Here is a 25798-nt window from a genome sequence, read left to right on the forward strand (position 1 = left end):
AAATGCCCAATTCCTTCCCTGGGAAAACGTATCTCACCATCCAAAGCTCAGCTCCAAGGGAAACAGACATATACACAGCTGGTAAGATAACTTGACATGTAAATAAGATTTATTTATTTATCCTCTTTATAGGAAGTTGTGGTTAGAAGTTGTATTTTACACTCTTACAGCTAATTACATTTGGTAAACTCATAGAATAGTTATTTTTAAGGTATCAAATACTTGAACTGCTGAGAATTAGTCACCGATTTACATCCATCCGTATCCGCTGTCAGGGAGGTGATCAGAATGTCCTGTCCAGCGGATGAGAGCAGGTGTACGCTCTCTTCTCCAGTACATGCTTTGCAGCTTTTTTAATGTAGTCATCCAGATTTTCGTCTGCATCTGTGGAGAACCAGAAGGGAAGTTAACTGAAGTGTTAATAGTTTTTTGAAATTTCTTTCGAAAAGGAGTTTAGAATACAGATACAAGTATCTGCACTTCAGTGCCAGGAAAAAAATTATCATCAGCTTCTGAAGACAACTGATTATTGCAGACTGTGTTTCCCAGAACAAATGCCTAATCAGGTCAAACACCTAATTGTTATCTAGTATTTTCTCTACAGGAGAATATTTATATCTTGTGTTTATATTTATAAATTTATATAGAAAATTTCTCCCCAAAGTAGGAAAAAAAGAATTACTGCAGTTTCTCTATTAAATGAAGAGATTTCATTTTCAACTGATACCAGTTCTGTTCCTCATCCAAATTAAAAGCAGAGCAAAACTATTCTGTTGATCACATCAAAACCAGCTATTATTGATCACAGTCTGCAAAACCCATAAGAGTATAAAAAATATTTTATTCTATAGAACTTACATTTTTGTAATTGAGCCATGGCATAATTATTCTTGAAATATGCTTCCGTGCAGAAGATATTTGTAAGAAGCACCTGAGAAAACAGTAGAACTCAGTTGAATACTAGTGAATGAATTTCACTAGCAAAACAATGTAGTAAAAATACAATCATTTGAACTTCTGGTTTTGTCTCTCGGCAGCAGAGCACTGCAGGCCAGTGAGGCACATTGCAAACTTAACTTGTTACTTTTTTCCCCACAGCTACTGAGCGTGGGAGTTGGGATGACCCCTTCACTCAGAATTGCCTAGAAGACACTTCTGGTAATAAAGCCAGCAGGGCCTCACACGCACAGAATGTGAAGCCTTAGGGCCAGTGAAGAAAAACCTTCATCAGTCTGGATTTGTCTAACACTTGATTGTAGCAGATTTACTTGTCCTGAAGAGTAACTGTTACCATGACTCTACAGAAGCTACTATACAATCACCTGCACGTCACCATGTCAAACTCTCACTGTCAATAAATGTATTGGCAAAATATCGTTGCTGTTCTACGTTACTATTTGTTAATAATTGTATGGCACACTAATAGTGGGTTAAGTAGAACATGTAAATTTGTAATTCATTCATAAATGTATGTGTTTCAAATATTTTACACACAATGAACGTACAAGTTGCACACTGTCAGAGCACCTGAGAGGCAACTGGTGTGGCTACTGCACTGCCGTACGGACTGGCTTAGAAACATTCTGGTGCAGTGGGTTTTACAGGAGTTTGCTGTGGTAGATACAAATTCTTAACAAATGTACTTTTAAAGTGTAACAAAAGCTCTTTGGTGTTGTTTTGCAAAGACATCAGCGTGCCACGCCTGCTGGTCCAGAGCGCTCTGAGGCCAGCATCATGCTCGCGCAGGTTTCAGCGCTGAGGGAAAGCTGGCTGGGCCAGGCAAGAGCAGCTGCTTAGAGACGGCGAGGGGCGAGGGGCAGTGCCCCCTCCTGCAGGCCCCTCGGCAGGCACAACCGTAACAGATACCCACTGATAAGCCACATGATCCAGGAGTGCAGACATTAAGCGGGTCTGCCTGTATGCTTCACATCATTATACGTTATGACTACAATTAAAGCGTACTTACCTCGTGGTCATGGTTTCTTAGCCCGATGCTGACAGACCGGCTCGCTCTGGAAATAGCTGCTGTCATTGCATATAAATTAATGACTATATCTGCCACTCTCTTCAGAACCAACTGCTCTTCCACTATTGTCTAGAAGAGTGAAATGGTTATTAGCTTGTAGTTCAATTTAAAACATTTTTCTCTTACTTTGTATTTAGGTTCGTACTTATTTAGCATAGATGGGTTCCACCCTGAGTCAGAAAGGTTTGGGTTAACGGGATTAACTATGCTGTCTGTGCCCTTCAACAGCTTGGGATTAGCCGTGTTCCACCTTTTAACAGTCTTTCTGGCTGCAGCCAACAGTAAAATTGCTGTGTCTTGAAACCACTTTGGTAAATGCCGAATCACTGACACTGAAGTACCGACCATATTAAGCCTGTTCAAAAAAACGCGTTCGGCAAGGTGGACCATGGGGGGCCCAGGCTGATAAGCATTTTCAGAACACTTCAGGTTCAGAATTGAAAATCCAGGGTATTCCAAGTTCATTCTCTCCTGTTTTAACTCCAGCACCCTGCATGGCATAATTACAGACGTGTCTGCTGCACCACATGGATGAATGGCATAAATTCACCACATCTGGCAACAGGGCAATGGGTGCAGCGCCTGCTCCCAGCAAAGTGTTTCACAAGTCACTGCAGCAGCCTGGGTCAGAGGCAAAAGAAAACAAATCCTGCACAGAGATTGCTGCGTCTTTTCTTCTGTTGTGGGGTTTTTTGTTGTTTTGTTTTTTCTTTTAAACAGAAGTTGTCCATTACATTGGGTCTAGAATGTATGGTCTCACCTCCCGTGGCAGTGTGTCATGCAAAGGAAGGGCTGGGGCTGGCCCCTGCCACACACACAGTCCACTCTAGATTCTAGTCAGGCCAATTTGGTTGAGGATAAACTATTCAATAATAAAGGTAACAGAAAAGGAACGAGTTACCTTGCCAAACCTACTTAGCAGGCCTTTCACTGTAGTTCCAAAATAATAAATGTTTTCTTCAAGTTTCTTGCCACTTTCCTATAAAATAAAACAGAAAATACACAACAATTTGAGCAGTCTTCTAAGGGAAAAAACCAAGCCCACCCTTGCCCCCTTGGAACAGGACGTTTAGCTGAGCAACAAGCGCGTCACGGGGACGTGCGAGCTGCCCTGAGCTGCGCAGCCCACAGCCCGAACCCTGGCTGGGGCAGGGGCTGCCTGCTGCACGGGTGGTGCTGTGCCCCCCGGCCCCAGGCCCCCACTCCGGCTGCTGCAGCCCAGCGCTGCTGGTGGGCTTAGCAGGCAAGGCACAAATGAGAATTCTCAACCACAAAACTAATTTTCTATTTTTAATGAGCCAAGACTGAAGCCCAGCAGAACGTTAAGAGGGCTGGAATCAATTCTGAGTGACCGAAATGAAGGAGGAATGTATACCAACCTGAACAACAGGCGAGGCTGTTGAAGAAGATACCGCTGCAAGCCCCAAGATGTTTGCCCCACAAGAACAAACGCTCCTTCTCTAAGAAAAAGGCAGTGCAGTTTTCTGCTAAATACTGCGCTTATTACCAAATTCCAGTCACTGACCAGGATTTCAGAACACATCAGGTTCAGAATTGAAAATCCAGGGTATTCCAAGTTCATTCTCTCCTGTTTTAACTCCAGCACCCTGCATGGCATAATTACAGACGTGTCTGCTGCACCACATGGATGAATGGCATAAATTCACCACATCTGGCAACAGGGCAATGGGTGCAGCGCCTGCTCCCAGCAAGGGACAATCTTTCACCATTTTACATCCTTTCCTTCCCAGCTAAAAAGGGGGAAAGGTTTCCCTATGAACCTAAAAGGAATGGGATTATAAAATCTTGATGCTTTCCTGAGAGGGGAAAAAAAATTAAAAAAAATCACAGTTCAGGTGCAGTTTGGTATCCTGAAGCCCAGCTAATACTAGGTCTTCACTTGGCAAGCACTGGGTTTTTTAACATTCATTCATTCAGTTTGCTGCTGAAAGCCAGACAGGCGCTATTCTTTCTCTATAAAATATGCATTTGAATTTTCTATATTTTACTTTTGGTAACTTTTCCGTAGTGTCTTTATGCAAAATAATAATCTGAAAAAATTCTTAATGCAACGTTTAGTTCTGCACAGCAAATCTAATTCTTATGCTAAGTGCGTGCTGCAGTTTACGAAAACCCTGAGAATCAACATTATCTGGTACTACCGTGTGAATTCACCAGTACTCTCACATTCTGGCATTAAGTAGGAAGAAAATTTCCAGTGTCACGTATGGCTTTTATAAATTCATAAACGCAACTAACTCATTCTGCTGATTCTTGCACTGTGACCGGAGGTAAGTCGGTCTGAGGCTGTTCAGAGAGCCGGATCTAGTGTCAGCTGGGTCAGAACCGCTGCAGCGAACGCACCCACCTACTCTGGTGGCACTGCAGAACGCAGCGTACCTGCCCGCAGGAGGTGCCACTGCACTGGGGCTCCTTGGGAGAAGGGACCAGCATCAGCAAGTCCTGGCAAATCCTCTTACCTGTGTGCCTGCAAGAGCTGACCTGCAGGACAGGCACACCGACGGGCAAAATCATCTGGTACGGTTTTTCAAATGAGTAACAGAACATCGTAGGAAAAACGTACCTCCTCTTTTTTTCCATTAACTGACCATTCATATTTGGTCATAAATATTATTTACAAAGTAAGCAGTTAAGCAAGTATGTATACACAGTGCACAGAAATTCATATCTCAAACTGTGTTACTATTAAACAGGAAAAAATACTGTGTTTTGTAACTGAGCTTATTATGAAGGGCAGCACCAGACCATCACAAAGACTGGAATATTGTGAAGTCTCAATTTATATAAATTACTTGAATGGATACAAACCTGGATTTGGCACAAATACAGACTTAGAGCAGTCTTCATAGTTACAGATACTATGTGGGTGCATATCAAGGTAGTAAGTCCTTACCCCTGAAGTGGTAGAAACATCTGCTTAGATTTCTCTACCTTGCTGTTCCTAAGCGCACACTTTTTTTGCATAAACAGGACATCAAGCTCTCACAAGCAGTGAAGGGAATCAAATATGAAAGAGCAGTGCCTGGATCTGATCAGAGAGCACTGCCCCCCGCCCCCCCTTACCTGCAGGCTGGGATGCACCACTCCACCATCACCAACTAGCCCATAATCCACTTTTTTCCCCATCGTGTCCTGCAATTTGCTTAGAAACTCAGCCAGTGCCACTCCCACGTTTCCTTTCTTGATTTCTCTAAAATGTTGGGTAAACAACAGCTGTTACAGGCCATGTCCTGGTTTGCAAAGAAGTTTCAGGAGGTTCAGACAACCAGTATAAACTGTAAATGCTTTACTAAAAAACCTGCAGTTTGTTTATGAATCTCAAAGTATTTTGATCCATATTACTATGAAGTCTGGAGAACAATTATACGGCCTTAGGAGCACACAACACTGTTCATCTTCAGTTCCTCTCAAAAATACAATAAATTCCAGAGACCAGTATATGTACTCAATATGTACACTACAGCTGTCTTACCGATAAGACTAATAAAGTCTGAAGGTATAAAATTTTCATTACTGGTCTTGAAAGAATTTTACACAAGCTGGAATTATAAGATAAAATACACGAAGGCCGAGATCCCTAGATCTATAAAACATCCAATTAAAAGAGAAAAAAGAAGGACCCCTGTAACACTGAACTACATTTTAGATAGATAATACATTGAAAAACACTGTGGGTTCCCCCTTTTAGCTACAGTTAAACACGTATCACATTCTGTTTAGTTCATAAAATATACTAGCAATAAATAAGAACATACTTAATTTTGTCAGTTAAGATTTTGCCTGCATGTTGCATACCCGTCAAAGCAATATACATTCGCAGAACTTCATTTGTTCCCTGTAAAAAAAGTAATATAAAGTGAAGTCAGTATCAAGTTCAAAGTAGTTTTAGTATTAAAAAAAAAAAAATCAAGGTATGCTGTGCTAATATTTTGTATACATTTTTTCTCCCCTGAAACTTTTAGCGGCTAAATAACTAAATAACTTGTGCTGTGCTTTTCCTTGGAACAGTCTAAAATGCATTTGTACTCGTGAGATAAAATTCTTTTGAGAGCTCTATGTAAGACAAAGGATGATCATCACTTGTAAGGAAAACACACTTGTGCCCAAAACTGCACTCCCAGGTGTTTGCCTGACACGATGACTGCCGGAGCTGGGGAGGTAGAGGACGTACAGCTGCAGAGGGTCAGGGATACTGGAAGCAAGTGACAAAGACTAAACCTTCTATCAATAATTTTTTTTTCAAAGTATATGTATAATTTTGAAGACAGGTTCTTTAGGTAGCTATAAAGTTAGCAATATTCATGTTTTCCAAGCAGGTCTGTTTTGAAAGCCTTCCCTTTTTATTGTTCTAGTATTAAAAGATTACTCTTCATCCACCCAGAAATGTTTGCTGTCTTTTGCTTTATCTCAACTATACGTTCGGATTTCATTTAGCTGTGAAGAAGTTAAGCCTCTCATTATTAAACATACATTTGTATCACAACAAAAAAGAAACCAGACTAAATGCATCTGGAGTAAGAAATAGGTTCTGCATTGTTCCAGTAAAGGAACATCTAAATACTTGTAAAACTGCCCAATGGGCCTGTTTGGAAAGCAAATGCAGACCAAGAAATTACGACGATACTACACAATTCGATGTCTGGGAATGCATTATACAATTGACTTTTTAACAGAGACAGCTGAAGAACAAAGATGAAAGCACAGAAGGCTGGTCACCGATGAAAAGCACCCTGAGGATCAGATCAGTGTCAAAACTGTACTGAGCCAGTGACAGGCCAAGTGACAGAGGTGACAGTTTGAAGAAAAAGCATTTGTCTGTTATTAAGACTAAGTGGGAGGTTTTGGAGGGGCACATCCACGGCACAGCCCACCGATCATTGCTGTTGGACAACAGAAAGTGTCCCTGGCCAAGCGTTCTGTCCCTGGCTGCAGCAAAACTGCCCTCACCGGAGCTGCCTGCAGGTCCCTCGTGAAGGGGCTGAGGTAAACAAGGTAAGCACAACCGCCTTGTTTTAGCAGAACAGTAAGTTCATGCAACTGCTGGGATCTGTGGGAAAACTGAGCGGAATGACAGGACTTCCTACAGCCCGTCCCTACAGCCTCGGCCAGTCCGGAGAGCACTCCTTCCTTGCACCTGGGTTTCATTTCCCTGGTCAGAATGTCTGTCGGAGTCACAAAGGCCAAACCCCGCGGGACGGAGGAGGATGACCTTACAGGCCGGCTGGCTCTGCTCCTTCATCAGCCCTGGAACTGACTCTTCCTACTTGCCCACGCTACGCGCAGCGCACGTGTATTCGCAAGAGCAGCCCGGTGGCTGCCACGCCCCGACCCGCAGCCCCACAACTCGTCCCTGCGATGCTGTGCCGCTGGGACCCCTGCTGTCCTGACACCAGCAGCTAAACCATCATTTCTAAATGGTCCATCAAGAAAAATCAGGCCTGCAAGTCTGACACAGGCGTACAGATGAATGGGCACTGACAATCCAGCTTGGAAGCAGAGTAAACTTCACAGCCAACTTTTCTTTTGTTTTTAAATACATGAAATGCACATCAGTAAGTTAAACCTCTAAATTCACCTTGTGTAAGTTTCCCTGCTTCACTCGTGAGCAGCACACAAGAGGAAAGGTTACTCAAGTCTAGGCACCAACAAAGCAGCTTAGCCACAAAAAAACCCAGAAAAACCTATTCCAGCAATCTGTTTAAAAATTAATATTTTGCCCATACTTCTTAACCAAATCCTATTGCTTTTATTAGTACAGAGACATGAGAATAAAAGCAGCAAAAGTGTTTCAAAATACGCTCGATACAAAGCAAGATGGCCAATGTCACTCGTGTAAGGCTCTTGCTTAGGCAGACACAGGACTCTGGTTTCATCATGAGTCAGCACATGTAATTACAACTATTTACGGAACGTAAACTGATGAGTTAGTTTTGTCAACTAAAATACTTTCAGGCTTTTATGCTCATTTAGATTCCTTTAGCCTGTTCAAAACAACAAAGCCAAACCATGAACTGAGGCTGTTTTTTGCATAACAGGGTATGTAAAACAGCTGCATATTTTGTTAAAAACATCCAGAAAGTTTCTAAGTATTTAAGAAACTATATATACTCTACCAGTACATATATGTGTATATAAAACTGTAGATATACTACCACGTATATATAGTACCAGCTTGTTCTTTTCAGAGGCAAAGCTGCTGCCGGTTCCTACTGTAACTCAAACTTTGTAATTAGCCTATCAAAGCCATCAGATCTTATTTTATTATAAGAAAGTACTATCCTTATCTCCAAAGAAAACAGGTTAGTTCTTCAGTCTTAGAACTATTACACTTTGCAACTAAACGAACGAAGGTCTGTTCCAACTGCACGCTCGGGTTTCAGCCCAGGTTTAGAGAATGCGAGAGCGTGAATTTCAGTTTACTGCAAGACCAGTATATTGATACTTGCCTCAAAAATCAGAAGGATCCTGGTATCTCTGAGGTATCGTTCATAGGGGTAATCTTTCATATAGCCAAGGCCTCCGAGGATTTGCAGTGCTTCACTTACACAAGCCCAGGCACCTTCCGAACTGAACACCTGCCATTGAATGGTACTTTAATCTCCACGCTACACAGTAAATACAGAATACATTGCTCCATTATTGCCTCTGTGTGACATTGCTGTAATATTCTGTACTGCTGTTACAACAGTCCTGCTAAAAGCGGGCCTAAAATAATATCCTCATGGCTCAGGGTGTGTATTTGGGTCAAAATGAAGTAATTTCCTTACAATCCACAAAAAAGTCTCTTAAGGAAACATTCCCGGGAGAGCGACAGCCACAAACGGGAAGATGGGCTGTAGCTGGTGGGTTGGAGCCCCTCACGCCTGCCCAGGTTCTTCTGAACTGACCACACCACAAGGGACCATCAACGGGGGCTGAAAACCTGTGGGCTCCCCCCAGGGGTGCCTGTAGACCAGCAGCACCCAGCACTGCGCTCCAGAGAGTGGGCCCAGCTCCTGCTCAGTATTTATTTTGCAACCCGTTCTGAAGTAAGGCCAGGACACGAGCACCTGAGCCAGGCCTGCCGCTGGAAGCAGAACTGAGTGTCTTTTTATTCCTGCCACCGTGTGAGGCCTCATAAAAACAGAGTTCAAGAAGACCATGACAGTCCCGACCTGCTGTATGCAGTTTTTATTTCGTAAGGTGACAAAACCCTGAATGTGAGGCTATCAATAGTATGTGGGATACAGAGCAAACAGTAATGTCTGTTTTTTTCATCTAGCTGAGGTTTCTGTACCGTATGTCTAAATGCAACTGCTGAGCCCCGCAGCAATCTGGAGTGTAGACCCCGCAGCAATCTGGAGTGTAGACTGAAAACCATGAGAGGTGTTAAGTCTGCACCACCTTAAAACCGTAGGCCAGCCTTTCAATAAAGTTAATCACCTTGACCATGGCTGCCTCCACGGAGCAGTCTGGAAACCCCGGCCTGTCCATCATTCCTGCAGTGAGGTAAGCCATGCTCTCCATTACGTACGCTTTCACAGCCATAAAACAAAACTTCTCCTGTCAAACGGTAACGTGAGGAATCATACACTAATTCAGATGCAAAATCCCACAATCAAGCCCGAAACTTAAGAGCACAACTGCAGTTTTGATATGTTTAAAATATTATCAAATACTAATTACTAAAAAGGACAATTGCAAAAAATCATGAAAAATCTAAAAATAAATTAACTTTATTCATTACGTTTATCATTCTAGACCTATAAAAGATGAATGTACAGAAGTCTGTGCTAAGTTTACACAAATTTGGTACCTCCAGCAATTTCTTTAAACCAGTACAGCCAAAAGAACCCCAGCATAATCTATGTCCTTGCACTTAGCCAATACAAAGCACACAGGCTTTTCATTTCTTATTACCTGAATTAATCCAAATTCGCTCAGTTTCTTATTGAATTGTTTCCTGGTACAAGCATACTCTGCTGTCATTTCTTTAAAAAAAAAACATAAAAAAATCCATCTCAAAACAACAGAACTATAAGCATCACAGACCGTTCCTGGTGGTGTCTTGCTACAACTGACTGTGGCATTCACCCCATACACAGCGAGCCCTCTGCGGCTTCAGGAGCAGCTGTTTGGGACACACCCCCTCCCCAAAATGACGGTGTCAATCAAACCTGGGAACAACGGTTTAAACACGAATCTGAGGTTTGAACCTGTACTTTTAGGGAAGGCACCTTTTGGTGCTAATGGATTAGAGGGATTTCTGTTACTATTTTGGGTAACTATTGGTAGAAACTAATTTCACTATTTGTCACTGCCTATAAGCTTTGAGCCAGTTATTCAAGTGGGAGGTTTTGCAGATTATACCTTCTAAAAGCAGCAGTATACCTGCTATTCTCTTAGTAAGGACACTTTACCTCAGTAAAATTCAACAGAGGCAATAACTTTCCCCTATATGAACTGAAAAGAATTCAGTGCTAAACCACTGTAAACAGGCTTTTAATAAAAAAATTAATAAAAATATTTCAGTGTTTTAAAGAAGTCAAAGCATGTCATGACTGACAATACAGCGATGTCATTACAATGAAGATGTCTTACTGTTTTGGATTCACTGTGCTATCTACCTTATGCATATCAGCTTTCTGCACGGCATCCAGCAAATTCACCCACCTATCAATTTTTTAATCATTCCAGCAGATGCACTGCCCATGCTGAATCTTCCACTGTTCAGGATATTCATGGCAACCTGTGAAGAAAAGGAATGGTTTTTAGGCAATATTGCTACAAAGCTTCTCCTTAGGCCATGACGGTTACTGCTCCCTTGCCTCATGTTTCAGTGCTCTCCTGGATTTCATTTGTCGCTGGAATACACCTCCTATCCTGTGAGACCTGCCCTCACCTTGGTCAGCACAGCATTCAGCATCCCAGCAATGAAGCTTCAAAACTCAGCTTTTCAGGTGACCTTCTACACCCAATTTCATATTTGAAATAGTTTTCAGATACTAATGATCCAGTGACCTGGAAGTAATCCCCTATTCAAACTCCATTAAGGTAAAATGTAGATAAAAATGTATTTATCTGCAACTAGACAAACAAAATTCAAACTAGACAGCACTGCTCAAGTTTATCAGACTAAGAAAAATGGAATATTGTTTAATGTGTACACACAACAGCCAAATATAAAAATCTTCCCTGCAGCTGACCTGCGATGGATGCTTTCCCTCTTCAGATGTTTTTCAGCAACATACAAGAAAAGGCAACCAGAATGAAAGGTGTAGGAATGAAACACAGATCAATAACGTACAAAGAAAGATTTTTTTTAACGGACAAAAAAAGATTTCTAGTAGTTTCTTAACAAGAGAAACATGGGTGACAGTTCAAAGACTGTTAAGAAATCTAGCAAAAGTCATTGTTACTGCATCTTAATTTGTAATAATTATCTGAAGAAGAAACCATAAAGATCTTTTAATACCTTTACTACATCAAAGAAGATTATTTGATTTAGCATTTAGGTCTGGACTTGCCTGCTACAGAAGGAGTAAGAAAACTGAGAAGGACCATTAAGACCAGTCTGGTGAATCCACATGTCAGACCCTCAAAGAAAAGTTACAACAGCAAGTGACCAGCGTCACCTTTACTGGTGTCACACTGCTCTGATGCAATTTGAAGAGAAGCCAACACCAGAGCAGTGGCAGCGTAGGCAGAGCCAGCCTGTCAGTGCACTCCTCCCATAACTTCCTTGTGCAATAATCTAACCCTGGAAAATCACGGGACAACCACGGGGCCTTGGACAGGATCTGGACTTTCCTCAAACCATTTCCTGTTACACCAATTTCTCTCTCTTCCTTCCTACACAGCCCACGGTCCTGCCTGCAGAAAAGAGCAGGCGTTTCCCTGGTTCAATTCAGAAGTTCTGTTGAAAAAGTTGCTCCCTTCTCTGAAGAGAACAGTATGCCATGAAGAACAATAAAAAGCCAAACCAACGGAATAAATAAATCAAAAGCAGAACCAGCTCTCTAACTGTATCGGGAAGAAACACATAGAAATGTGACGTTACGGCACGCTCGTGCACTGTGCTAGTGAAACCAATTAATACAAAGCACATAAGGTAAACAAAGAAGTCTGTCCTCCTCTGTTCTTCAGTCTGGCAACGTTCACACTACCAGTAAGAAAACTTCAGTATGGGGGGTGCGGGGGGAAAGGTCTTCTTCAGGCTTTTAAAAATCACCAGTAGTTATTCACTACTTACCTTAAATCCCCCTCCTACTTCTCCAATTACATTCTCTATAGGCACTTTGGTGTTTTCAAAATGTACTTCACAGGCTGAAACACAGAGTTAATTGCTGTTGAATTATGACGTAGAAATATTTAGCAGGCATTCAAGAACATAATTTGCTCTTTTTGTAGTAAGAAGTGAGGTTTTCCTATGCACCGTTTATGACGGGATTACATACAGTTTGCCAAAGAAGTTCGAATTTCGGAAAAGACTGCAGTTGACATCAATTACTGATGTAAAATATTCAAAGTAAAATTAATGTACCTTGTGTAAACAGCAAACTATAGTTTCGTCTCCGTTTTGAGGAACTGAGAGAGCACTGAAGCCCAAGTGATACATGGTGAAAAACTAACATTGTCAGTGAGGTCAAGAAGAGCCTATGGAAACTTACTTCTAGATTACACTGACTTGGTTACTGAATCTTCTCAGTAAGTGCTTTCACTGCATAGTTAGGGACGCTTCACATGTGCAGAATTATACAATAAGGATTTCTTACTTCACACCTGGCATTTGGAAGGGCTCACAGGAAAATATGGAAGTTGATACTCACTTGCCTCCGAATTTCTGTTAACAATTTTAAGTGATTCTTACTATTGGATCCTCGAATGCCTAACTTGTCCTCAGGTTTCCCATGGGTGACTCCACCAAAATCCCGCTCTACGATGAATGCAGTAATCTTGTCTTTTATTTGTCCATCTTCATCAACCTTTGTCCTAGCAAATACTGTGAAGATACTAGCAAGGCCACCATTTGATATCCAAACCTGTTTTGAGAGAGGAAAGAGATATAAGAAATATATTTGTTCTGATTTTGTGAGCACTGTTCTTAAGTGTTTCATAAAGAACAAAGTGGTGAACAATTGCTGCTTCTCCCCTTAAATTCTAATGAGTGTTTTGCTACTGGTTTGCCTCTGTTGAACACATTTCCAAGGAAAGTTGACCACAAAATGGTTTAGAGCAACTATAAGAATAGGTTGTAATATAGATTTTAATCAAATTAAAATTCACAGTGCATTTTCACTTGTATAACCTGGTACTTATGGCACATGAGGGATACAAGGGTAATACAGATTACTGTAGAACCACTTTACCCCAAATAATTTCAACTCTCATGAGAAACTCTCTGAATCAGGCCACATATGTACAGCCTCTCCCACAGGATGGGTTTCTTCACATCGCAAATGTATCAACAACTACAGATCAAGTCCACAATCTATCAAATATTGTTGAAACCATATATCTCCACATTTCTTCAAGACTGTATTTTGCCATTGTTTCTTTTAGCAGAATGCTCCAAGGAGCCCTATTTCCAATTCAATGCCAAATTTTCTTTCAAAATTACCTACAAAACCTGGCATGAAGAACTAAGAGAGGAAAATATGGTTTTCGGTTCCTTTTTGCCTATGCTGTCACAAAGGGGGCTAACCAACCAACCCTCCCTGCAGCCAAACACCCTGAGCTGGCGGTACAGACATGACACTTAAGAGCGGCTTTTCACATCTTTCTTACCAGGAGTTCAGCGAAGGTTATTCCCTGAACAGTGTGCTTTTCTATTCTCTTTGGCCCTAAAACAACACAGGTTGTCTTTTTGACAGGGTCATCCTTCACTAGCTTGGAAACCTCAAAATTGTGGTGCAGCTGCCAAGTTAGCCCTTTACTTAGGAAAAACAACTGATCGCAATGCTGCAAAAAACCAAGATGCTTCCTATAAACTTGTAACAAAAACCTGTCACGTTTCCAGTCTGCGAGTGGATACCTTGGAGCCATTTAATAAGAAGTACTTCCCATCTTCACTGAGGGTTGCTCTTGACTGGATAGATGCAGCATCACTTCCACTAAAAGCCAAAAAAGTTGTTAATATTTAAAGAAATAAAAGAAATAAACATGCTTTAAAAAATAAAATTACATCTTCTCCTCTTCCCATCCTTTAAAATGTCTAAGCTGTTCCTCAAAAATTCACACCTTGGTTTTATACCCTAAGTGAAAAAAGCTTCAACAGAAATGAAAAACAATCATGTGATAGTCTCTATCAATGAGCGCTTGGGCACATTAAATACTTTCTACAGGAGCAAAAGCAGCAGATGAATTACAACAAAACAACCAAAGTTTCCATTCTGTGATTAAAAGTTCATATCCTCTCTTGAATCACCACCTTATTACGCAACCCAACAAGCAGCACATCATCTCCCCGCTGAAAGAATTTTCTCTTCCACAAACCAAAATGCCACAACGCTCACATTGGGCTTTCAGAGTTCTTCGAACAGCCAGATCTCAGCTGGTATTTTAATAGGGTTAGATCTCTAAAACTCAGTTCTACAAATGATTGCTTTTGTGCACTAAAACTAAGGTCTCTAAGAAGACTGAAGTTAAAGTTACTAAGGCTGGTAATCTTTTTAAATAACACTGGGCTAAATAAAGATGTTAGAAGACTTTCAGAACACAGTTAGCCCATGTGTTACTTCCAAGTCCCTTCCATGGATCACTTTGCAAAAATATCTGTGCTAGTTTAAATTTTACCTGCAAGAGGGATAGCTTTTAGAGGGTCAAAACCCAGCTTAGGACTCGATTAAAAACCATCACTAATGGTTAGGAGGTATTTACATCACAGCGACACGAAAATTAGCAAGTAAATCAAATGCTCACTGCAAGTCATTCTAGCAGACAAGAATTCAGAAAAGACAGTTTCAAATTATAGTTTTGTATGGACAAGCAGGATTCAACTTTGAACATTTGACTGGCCTCAGCCCTTCAATCGGTTTCCTTTACAGTCATGTAGTGAACCATCTACCTGTATGTTTTTAAGAAAACTGCACCTCCTCTGCATTAACAGAATTTGCATTGCCACACTAGCAACAGTCAATGAATAAACATAATTAATAAATGTAACTTTATCTTTGAAATGAAGTTGCTGCGACAAAGATGCCTTTTCTAAACTATAAGGCAAGGCCAAAATGACTTCCTATTATTTTTGGTAGCGCCTTCAATACAGGCTTTTATAATTTTGAAAAAGAACTGAAAGCATCCTAGAACAGTCACAGCATATTATTTCTAACATAGCACAAAGTACCCTTTCAATTCATACTCAGTAATGCCAGAAACTAAGTGGATGAATTCCTGGGATGGGAATAACAATGTTTAGTGATTTCATGGAAACTGCTGTAAGCAGCACATGGGGGAAAGATGAATGACATGATTTGAAGTGCACCTTTAAAAAAACAAACAAACAAACAAACAAACAAAAAAAACCCAATACACTGAAGCCATATGTACCAAATAGTTAATTTAATATATTAACCCGACGTTCACTGTAATGAAGATGAAAGTAATTAAAAATAACAATAATTCCAGTGTTTTGGTGCTTTCTGAAGCTTTTATGATTACAAAAACAGTACCTTCCAGGCTCCGTGAGACAAAAAGCTGCAATGTGCTCCCCAGACGCCAGCTTTGGCAGGTACCTTGCCTTCTGTTCATCAGTGCCAGCAATGAGGATACCCTAAATACAGAATTAAGAGAAAACAACTCGGCATCAACCTGTGTAAAAAGAAATGAAGCTGACATGCCTCATCAAGTTGACAAAGCTTTATCTGCAAACTTTATGGCCTAACAAGAGACAGCTTACTAACCAATGGACAGTATTATTTATCAGACATTAAAATATGTCAAAGTTGTCATCACACAGGTGTTCAAATGCCCGCAGGAAATGGCTTGTTGTTGAGCCTGCCTTCTAGGGTAGGGTTCACTCTGTTTATCCTGTAAGTGAACTCTTAACTGTTGCTCTGAAAGGCACCGAGTTAGTAATGAAGATATGACAAATTTGAAAGGAAGGACTATCATTATAATTTTATTTTAATAACCTCAAGAGCAGTAATTTTCAAAGTTCCAAATCAGAGACCAGAACATATTATTTACTCTGGTTCCAAATTATTTCATTAGATGGGCACTCCGTAACTTTTTGTGAGAGTGCACCTACCTTAATTATCTATTTTATTTAATGTTTGTACAGCAAGATTTTTGCGAAGGACAAAATACAAAAATACATGATAAAGCTAAATAATCAATGGTTCAATAGGTAAGATACAGTTACTCAAATTAGGATTAATCCCATCTGACCAAAACTGGCCACAGCAGGAAAATTAACGGTAGTTGCACCCTACACTACACTCCTCATCAGACTGCTTTAAAATCAGCTCAGCTCACTAGTCCTCTTTTATAGATGTCAGATTTTACGTAATGTGAGGAATAAATACATATTTTTAATTAGCACTGTCTGCTCGATTCCATGAAGAATTTTTTCTTGTTATAATGACCTTACTGCCGTTTCAAGCTTCAGACTACTACCATCCATCCACCGCTACAAGGTACATACCTAAAGCTGTACTGTACAGAAAATGAGTTTAAAATCCACATGCTTGCGATAGCACATTGGTCTTGGGTATGTTTTCTTCTCTAAGTTCCCCCAATCTGCAGTCTCATTCAGCTAGAAAAAGCATCCTTCTGAATTCTCTGCATGGCTATCCCACCTCCCCATAATTTCAGCCCCCCTGATATTTTATTTCACTATATATTCTAGCTGTTTTTATCACGTTTGCTCAATCTAAAAACCTTGGGATTATTCAAGGTATTTTTTTAAGAGTTATTATCTCAATGTTTCCTGGACTAATAATTTTATTGTGTACTTCAAATTCAGTCTTCATGCTGCATGAAAGTCTTAGGCTGAGCTACTGGCAGAGGGTGCTGGGACCACCACCCCCCAACCTGATGTCAGAACCTTCCAAGTGACGTATGCTTTGCCTGTAATTCTTACTTGTGACACCCACACTCCACATTTACACAAACCTTACCTCACCTTTTCTATGCAAGTTGCACAGAACTACCTGACATAAAAGAACAGCATTACCTTGAGCCCAATAGCTTGATGAGCTGCCAGAGTAACTGCGATAGATCCATCTAAGGAAGTGATTTCTCCCAGACGTGCATACATGGTATTTGACAGACCAAGACCACCTGGAACAAATACTAGGTTTTATTCCAAGGAATACCTTACGATTTAACTTGCCCCTTCCCCCAAAAAATTCCCTTTCAAGTACAGAAGCATCAAGAACATAACACTGTTAACTGGAGAGCGCCTTAGCGTAGACTGGATGTAACTTGTCCACAAACAAGTACCACATTGCTGCAGCTGTCCTAGAAGAACACATTATGAAAACAGTAACTTTTTTAATAAGCACAATTGTGCTGGATTTTGTTTTATTCAGAAAGCAGATGCGTTTGTGCTCGAGCATGCATGCACGCATTGCAAACACAGCATAATCCATGTGAATTCAATATGAAAATCGTAAGAGATTCAGCACAAAACCTGCTCTAGTCTGAATTTCTGTGCTGACAGGAGAAAAACATTTTTTTGTTGACATTCCGTGCTACGTTACGAAGCCAGACAATTAGCCCATATGGAACTGTAGAGCTGCCCAGCTGCAGACCAAGCTGGAGAGGGAGCAATGCCGGCCACATCTCCAGACGGGGCTGGCTGGTCCTGGCACACGCAGCCAGCCAGCCTGTCCTCAGCGCCACTGCAAACAGGGCAGAAAACGACTCAGACAACAAAAGTGACACAATAGGTCCCAGGCAGACTTCCAAACTGGTACCAAAGGATCAAATACAACACTTCAAAGATGTCTTTAATAAAAAAATGTGAATATATAAGAAAAAATTTGACATCAGCACATCCCTTCTGGAAGAATTTTGTGATCTGCTGCTGCAAATACAGAGACTATTTCTGAGGAGTCTGGAAACAACAGAAGTGGGATAAATCAAAGCTGCATCTGTATGTGTCCAATGTTCAGGAATTTTATGTTGCCAGGACTAGAAGTATTGCTCCCTGTAATTTAAGAGTATTTTATATGTTACTGTTGAATAAACAATTTTACCTAATAAAGACCATCTTTTGCCCAGGTTAATGATTTTCTATATGAGAGAGTGGCATAATGAACAGCTTATTTTGGTAGATGTCTCAATAGTCCTACTATGTTATGTATGCTGAATAAATGCAAGAACAAGTCTCCCTGACACCATCAATTTACACCACTGGCTCTTACACCTTTGTCCTTCAGAGCACGCTTAGACAAATTAAAACTCACACTCCTCCTACCTCTACAGTCTTACTTCTCTTCGCCTTTCTAAGCTGTGCTGGGTTCAGGATCCAGCCTGGAGACTCCTGATGATGTGCATAGTAATTCCAGTGATGCCCGTGTATAGAGAGTGCCATCAATCCATGATTTACATGAGTTTTAAGTTCTCCCCTTAACGTTCTCCATTGTAATGCTTCTGGCACATGTGCCACTATTACAAGCCATTACAAAATACACCATGTAATGCATGAAGCACTGAGTATGTGTGGCTAAAAAGCTTTAAAATATGACAAGTATCACCACCAAAAATACTGCAGGTTTAAACTACAGAAAATGGGAAATAACCTCATTAGAAGCATATTATTTATGGTGCAGACAAAAGTAGTGTGTTTATAGCAAGGTGACTGCTTTCCCTCTTCTGGTTTCAATCCAGCATACACATTTTACAAGACAACAGGACTATGATTTTCTACACGTATGCTGAATGGATTGCGACCCTTTACAAACTGGAAGCTGAGAGAATATTGTTTCACAGCTTCAAAATAGAAGATCAAAACAACAATAACATTTTATTACACTGAAGTATGACTTTGAAGTCAAATACATTGCCTTTGAGACTCTAAAAAAAAATAACAGTGGGAAACAGTTTCTAGTTAATCAGTACTAAGTTATTCTTTCCAACATCATGATGCTTCCTACCATTCTGCTTTGAGCTCTGTCCTTTGTTCTCTACTTCCAACACTTCCTTCCAGTGGACACCAACCTCCTGACTTCTTCTGATATATTTCTTAACTCCTAAATACCTCTCTCCCTGCATCTGCATTAAGGTGCTCTGTCCAGATCTTTCCCCTTCCAAGACACGGTCTTGAATAGAAAACTTGAAAGAGCTTGCAAACCTCTTTTCTAACTTACTGTCACATCACCCTGACTAGTTCTGAAAGCCCATGAAAAATATTTAATACCACTTCTAATGCATTTCAAAAGTATTAATTAACAATCAATTACTCAACAGAAATCACACCATATTACAGTACTTGGAAGTTGTCCAATGTATTTTAATGAATTTGTATATCAATACTTAAAGAACTGAAATCAGCACAACAGAGCAACACTACTTACACTGCCTAACACAACAAACAAAAAAGGTGTTACCAGAAATAGGGTATTATTTTAACACAAAATAAATACTGAGGTGTGTCTCCAGCTTTATATATTATTACTGTAATCACTGAAAAAAAAAATATTGTTTCACAGTAGTCTCTGAAAAAATTAGGTATCTTCCCCACTGAAACTATCTGATGAAGATGGTCAGTTTTGTCTTCTTTAAAGTCTCCTTCTTTTCTAATAGAAAACAGACAATGTAATTATCTCATTTATTTATAGATTTCACATATTTTTTGCTAGTTTCAATCCCAATTTTTATTATATGCATAAGAATAAGATCAACATTTTCTTGAAAATTCCTTTGCAAGTTTAAGGGTTAATCCCCTGAGGAATTAATGCCTCTGATCTCAATTGGCACTATAATGTCCTCTGAGACATAAAACTTTTTGTTCAGTATTGCACAGGAAAGATTTGATACAAAAGCTATACTTCTAATACATATACTTTCACACTTCTCTGTGGTTGAACACATTCCTATCTGTCAATGACAGGTGACAGTTTTGACAGATCCGTTCCATAAGACACTGCAGTTTGGACCCAGTACAATTTTAGGAACCATCAGTAAGAACAGCAAGACCCACAGAATGTCAAGCTACTCTACTGCATCCAAAAAGAGAACAAAAAGGAAAATGCTATTCTAAGAAGAATTTACACCATCTAAAATTAATTATCTAACTTAGGTGCCCAAGAGTATGCAGAGCTCCCTACGTAGAGCGAACAGACATTCTTGGTGCCTGAATCTCTTTATTAACCAGGGAGGAAGCCTCTGCTCCTAATTTAGATATTCAAGTCAAATGACTACACATGGAATAGTACAGACACATTTTGCAAGACCCCAAAATGCATCACTTAACAGGGACTACTGGATTATTCTTTTGTGATCATTTACTCACCATATTCCTCTGGAATCTGCATGCCAAAGAGACCCAAGTCCTTGAGGCCTTTTAAAGTTTCAGGTGGGATTCTGGCATCTTGATCAATCTTCTTAGAGTCCACTACAAGTACAGATGGTTTTATAATTTAAAGCTCTGTCTTTTAGTGCAGAAAAAAATCTCTGAGCCTGCAGCGTTCTCAAGTCAGAGCCAAGGCCACTGCATGCAGCAGTGTGATCTCTAACTTAACTGTCAGTCTGAGAGCCCAGACCTGAAGAACTGAAATAACTTCGAGAAAAAGGGGCTTGCTGGAGCATCACATCCCTCCCTGCCGTAATTTCCCTCTAGCCTTCCAAAGCATCTTTAGAAAAGACAGGGCTTGCTGCGCCAGATACAAGCATACTCCTCATCCCTAGCGTCACCAGATTTACTCTTCCTAGCTTCAGTCTGATCTTACTGACCGTCCTCTTTGCCCTCCTGGCAAGAGCAGCTGGCGAAGTCTCAACCCTGGCCTGGCTTCTGTACAAGTAATACAGCAGGTTGGCTGGGGGCTGTCTGCCACAGCCTGCCACCCCAGCCCATCCCCCTCTCCCGTGCAAAGAGAAAAATGATTTTTAGCCTCTGGATGACAATCACACAGGCAAGTCCTAAACACCACAGCAGGAAGTCCCAATTCTGTTTCTGAAGAACAATGTGCCACTTAAGTAGCCCACTTTATTATACCATCAAAGTCAAAATACAGAACCAACTGGAAGGTCCCAAGAACATTGTTATAGCTGTAAAGTCACAACATACACAGGAAAAGGACTTGGAAGTGGGAAAAATCTGATTTTTATTTCAGGTTCTCTAACATTTCTGTGTGCACAGGTTGTGCATATTAGCAGATTCCATGACTGGAGTAAGTGAAGAATTTACAGGACCTTCTATCTGAACTAGGTCATGATTTATTAAAAAAAAAAAAGAAAGAAAACATAAGTGAGTTAATTACAAAAATCTTGTTCTTATGAGTTACTCACATTCTTGGGGGATTAAAAGAGCTGAATAAACAAGGATCACATTGAGCAGCTCAGGAAGGCTATAAGCTGCAGTAAAAGGAACACAAGCCATCCTTCCAAAAAATACACAAAATGAAGTAATTCTGCAAAAGCAATGCATCTTTTCCTAAAAGAAACCTCGCATTCGCTCCGGTTAAATGCTGCTGTAACTTCTATACAAAATATAATAGGGGAGGCAACAAAACATTTTGATGCTCTCCTACAAGTTATTCAGAAAGAAAACAAATATTAAAAAAAGGCATTTTGTTCCCCAGCTAATTTTTTAGCTACGTAGTATCGGATGCGTATTTGTGGTATGCCATCAACTGTTCTGGGGAGGGAAAGGTGGTTTTTAACCTTTTCTCCAGTGTGCCCCTACAGACCTACGTCTGGACATTGTCAAGCTTCATAACGACTGCCAAGGTGAATTTCCTTACCCAGTGTCAATCATATCAAGTTTCCCACTGTTTAAGGCTGCCCTCTTAACCTATTTTTACCACACCCATAAGTTACCCCAACTAACTAAACACAAGTAGTTGTGAATTCAAACAAAGATAAGCAATGTCCACTTTAGTTAAGACTTTGTAATTTGACATTTTAATTCTTCCCTTAAATATCAGGAGGTTTGCTCCATAAATTATGCTCCCCAACAAAGCAAAGAATTAAAAAATGTAATCTGCATAAATTCTTAATTTAATGTCAGTCAGCAACATTACAATTTTATAGCTAAAATTACCTGGATCTCATAAATTGTGATCTGTGCCAATTACAGGCCTCTTCAAACTCCTGCAGTTTGGCAATCTAGACCTAGTATCTTTGTCAGCAGGAAACCTGAGACGACACTGTTTAACTGTCTCAGAAATTGCTGTCTGTAAAAACCAATTTTCTACAACTGCTCTAGAATTGGCTTATCTATTGCACCAGCAATAGAAGAAACACTCTGCAATCCTATCCGCAATGCATATGGCTAATATGAGTCTTCTAAAATTGAATCACTACTCTAATACTGAAAAAACATAAATGCTTTTTGAGTTTTCATAGCTTCTCAGTGAGTCATCATTTATGAGTCTCTCTGTTGAATTTTGCTAAAATCAGTTTTAGTACAGTAGAACAGTTAAAAAGTTTCAGACAAATTTACAGTGTATAAAGTGGTAAACAGCATTATTCAACCAAACTAAAAATCATTTCAAATCCTACCTCTATCCCAGAATGCTTTTACTTTCTGTTTTATCTACTTATTTTTTTCTATTTTGAAGATTTATGTCTTCTCATCAGCATCCAAAACCTCCATATTAAAAAAGCCATAAATGAATATGCCTACAGAATCAGCAGCACTTCATGACTAGCAATAAGGCCATAAAGTAACTTAAATAGCTTAAGTATAATAAGTTTATTCAGGTGCTACAGTTCAATCATTTTGCAATCACTTGAAGGAATAAGAAACTTCTAACTATACCTTCTTCACTGAAGAATTTTTCCACAGGTTCTACAAACTGGTTGATCTCTTCTAGTTCTTCATTGCTAATTTCTGGATAAGGGAAAACTTCTTCCTAAAATAAGAGGCAATTATTTATTTTTTGTTTTTTAAAAGCAAGATTCATGCAATTGAAATAAAAATTCAAGAACATATGCCTTTCAATTACTAGACTGTAAAAACTGTGAAAATTAAGCATTGTGGAAAATGTTCAGAAACAGCCTTACGTGATGAAATCCACAGGATTCAACTTTACTACATACCAAAAACAAATCAGAAGGTGTTACCTGAAAAACAGAAACATTAGGGAGAAATACAGAGATTTTAAGAACTATGGGGATGCAGAATTCCTTCATCAACCATGAATTTTGTCAATGTGATCCCATTTGGGGATTTAAAAAAATAATAGTTAATTCTAATACGTATCAGAATCAATTTATCATTATGTTTTCAAAGCTCCCCATAAATGCTATCACTTGCAAACACACAGTACATTCCACCTGTTTAATGTCACAAGGACAAAGGTTAGTGAGTTCCATCCTGCTCCTTATCATCACTCTGGTATTTTGGTCATAAACTGGAAGCCGTATGTGGCAGGCTTGAATAAATAAAAAAAATCCAAGCAACTAACACAAGAACTGAAAGACTACATGAGAAACATGCTTCTAATTTTTATCATCCTTCCCCTTTTAAATAGAAGTCTAACTCCGCCCAAACAAACCTGTTTTCTGATAGTGTGAAGAATCATATCAGCTCCAGAAATTCAGGATCTAGTAAATGGTGTTGTTTTTCAGAAAACTGTTGCATTGAAAACTTTTTTGGGGGTAGGGGGAAAGGCATACATGGAGAGGGATTTAATGTGATGGAGTCTGACTGCTAACCGCCACAACACTTTACTCAACAAGGTCTGTTCTGAGAGAATTTATCGTTCAACTCATTTCAGTGGATTCCTTCTTCAAATTTATTTAACTCTAATCTCTGATAAATGCACATCCAAACCTTGGATTAACAAGTACAGTTGTAATACAGTGTTACACCTCAAATTTGTAACTGCTTTTTCCAGTGGTGTCCTTAGAAAAAACAAGAACTTCAATCTTCTCTATAAAAAAATCTGTAAGCAAAAGTTCACATAAACCCTTGTTTATTGAAGTAAACGGAAGATAAACTGACATAAGTTTTGTGGAATACAGTTCAGTGCCCAGAGCCCAATGTAAACAGAGACCTGTGTTTCTGTAGGGAATTTGCTAGGCTTGCAAGAACAGGTGAGAGTGGTTTAAAGTAGCCCTTCAGATGCTGGCTGTTCTTGAGCATTCAGAATTACACCATGCATTTTGTGCACACAGGTGCAAACAGGTCGATTTATTTAACCCAGCTGCAGCTGAAACACCTAAGAGCAAACAGGCCTGGACTGCAACAGGGAGCATCAGCTACAGTAACCGTTCAGCAGGCTGCCTCATTTTCTCCATTTTGCTGGAGGGCAGGGGGCTCTGCAGAGGGGCCTGGCCAGGCCGGGCCGATGGGCCGAGGCCACCGCATGGGGTTCGAGGGGGCTGAGTGCCGGGCCCTGCCCGGGGGTCACACCAGCCCCAGCAGCGCTGCGGGCTGGGGGCAGGGGGCTGGGAACTGCCCGGCGGGGGAGGGCCGGGGGGCGCTGGCTGACGGCCGGCTGGGCATGGGCCAGCGGTGTGCCCAGGTGGCCAAGGAGGCCAAGGGCTTCCTGGCTTGTGTCAGAAACTGTGCGGCCAGCAGGGCCAGGGCGGTGACCGTCCCCCTGCCCTCGGCACTGGTGAGGCCGCCCCTCCAACACCGTTCAGTGCTGGGCCCTCACGGCAAGGACACAGGGGCGGGAGCGTGTCCAGGGATGGGCAGTGGGGCTGGGGAAGGGGCTGGGGCACAAGCCCTGTGAGAAGCGGCTGGGGGAACCGGGGGTTCAGGCTGGAGAGGAGGGGGCTCGGCGGGACCCTATGGCTCCCTACAGCTGCCTGACAGGGGCTGCAGGCGGGAGGTGTCGGGCTCTTCTCCCAGTTAACAAGCGACGGGACAAGAGGAAACGGTCTGCAGTTGCACCAGGCGAGATTTAGATTAACCGTTAGGGAAAATTTCTTCACAGAACGGGCGGCCAAGCGCCGGGGCAAGCCTGCCCGGGCAGGCGGTGGAGCCGCCGTCCCCGGGAGTGCAGGACAGGCAGAGGCGTCGCCGCCGGCCATGGCTTGTGGGGGTTCGGCAGCGCCGGGTTACGGCCGGGCTCCGTGACCTCCAAGGCCTTTTCCAACCCAAAGGACCTCGACCCGCTACGGCCGGTAACGGGCGGCAGGTGCGAAGCCGCAGTACGGCGGGGCGCCCCGCTGCCGGCGGGGAGATGAGGCCGGGCCGGGCCGGGCCTGCCCACCCCGCACCGCGGCCCCCCGCAGCGGCGCTCGCTCACCTTCCGCAGCGTCCCCAGGAAGAGCTCCTTGGCGAAGGCGGGCCGCGGCGCGCCGGTGCGCAGGCGGCGGACGGCGGGGCCCGGCAGCGCGGAGCGCAGCGCACGCAGCAGGAACCCGCTCATGGCCGCCACCGCCGCGCGTCGCCGCGTCACGCCCGCGCGCCTCCTCCCGTCAGCCCCCGCGGCGCGGCACCGCCCCGCCCCGCCGCAGCCCGCCTCCGGCGCGCGTGCCTGGCCCGTACCCGGTGGCGCCGGGCCCGGCCCGGCCCGGTCCCCGCCCCGCCCCGCAGTGCGCGGGGCCCCTCCGTGCCCCAGCGCCGCCCTGCAGTAGCCGCAGAGCCGGGCGGGCCGACAGCCCCGCGCCCGGAGCCTTGGGCTTGCCCTCCCGCACCGGGGAGGC

At 41.8% G+C, this 25798-nt stretch overlaps 1 protein-coding gene across 1 annotated transcript; it reads right to left on the reverse strand.

The window, feature by feature from the left end:
- Positions 1 to 87: 87 nt before the first annotated feature.
- ACAD9 (acyl-CoA dehydrogenase family member 9) lies at positions 88 to 25542 on the reverse strand. The gene is made up of 18 exons (XM_037384110.1): positions 25399 to 25542; positions 22956 to 23049; positions 20487 to 20588; positions 17202 to 17308; positions 15697 to 15797; positions 14061 to 14139; positions 12897 to 13068; positions 12279 to 12352; positions 10700 to 10775; positions 9947 to 10017; positions 9470 to 9589; positions 8494 to 8622; positions 5803 to 5882; positions 5111 to 5237; positions 2928 to 3005; positions 1967 to 2095; positions 859 to 931; positions 88 to 384 (listed from the first exon to the last, which is right to left on the reverse strand). The coding sequence occupies exons 1-18, from the start codon at positions 25519 to 25521 to the stop codon at positions 284 to 286; spliced, it is 1836 nt and encodes a 611-aa protein (XP_037240007.1). The 5' UTR covers positions 25522 to 25542; the 3' UTR covers positions 88 to 283.
- Positions 25543 to 25798: the final 256 nt, after the last annotated feature.

The sequence above is a fragment of the Falco rusticolus genome, chromosome 4 (assembly GCF_015220075.1).
Source record: "Falco rusticolus isolate bFalRus1 chromosome 4, bFalRus1.pri, whole genome shotgun sequence".
Taxonomy (NCBI): domain Eukaryota; kingdom Metazoa; phylum Chordata; class Aves; order Falconiformes; family Falconidae; genus Falco; species Falco rusticolus.

Bases quoted from the DNA above. Each gene is read 5' to 3' on its own strand.
- ACAD9 (XM_037384110.1), bottom strand. From the start codon at position 25,521: ATGAGCGGGTTCCTGCTGCGTGCGCTGCGCTCCGCGCTGCCGGGCCCC. The intron at 23,050-25,398 runs GTGAGCGAGCGC...CTCTTATTTTAG, and splicing joins TCCTGGGGACGCTGCGGAAG to GAAGAAGTTTTCCCTTATCC. The intron at 20,589-22,955 runs GTATAGTTAGAA...CTGTACTTGTAG, and splicing joins AAAATTCTTCAGTGAAGAAG to TGGACTCTAAGAAGATTGAT.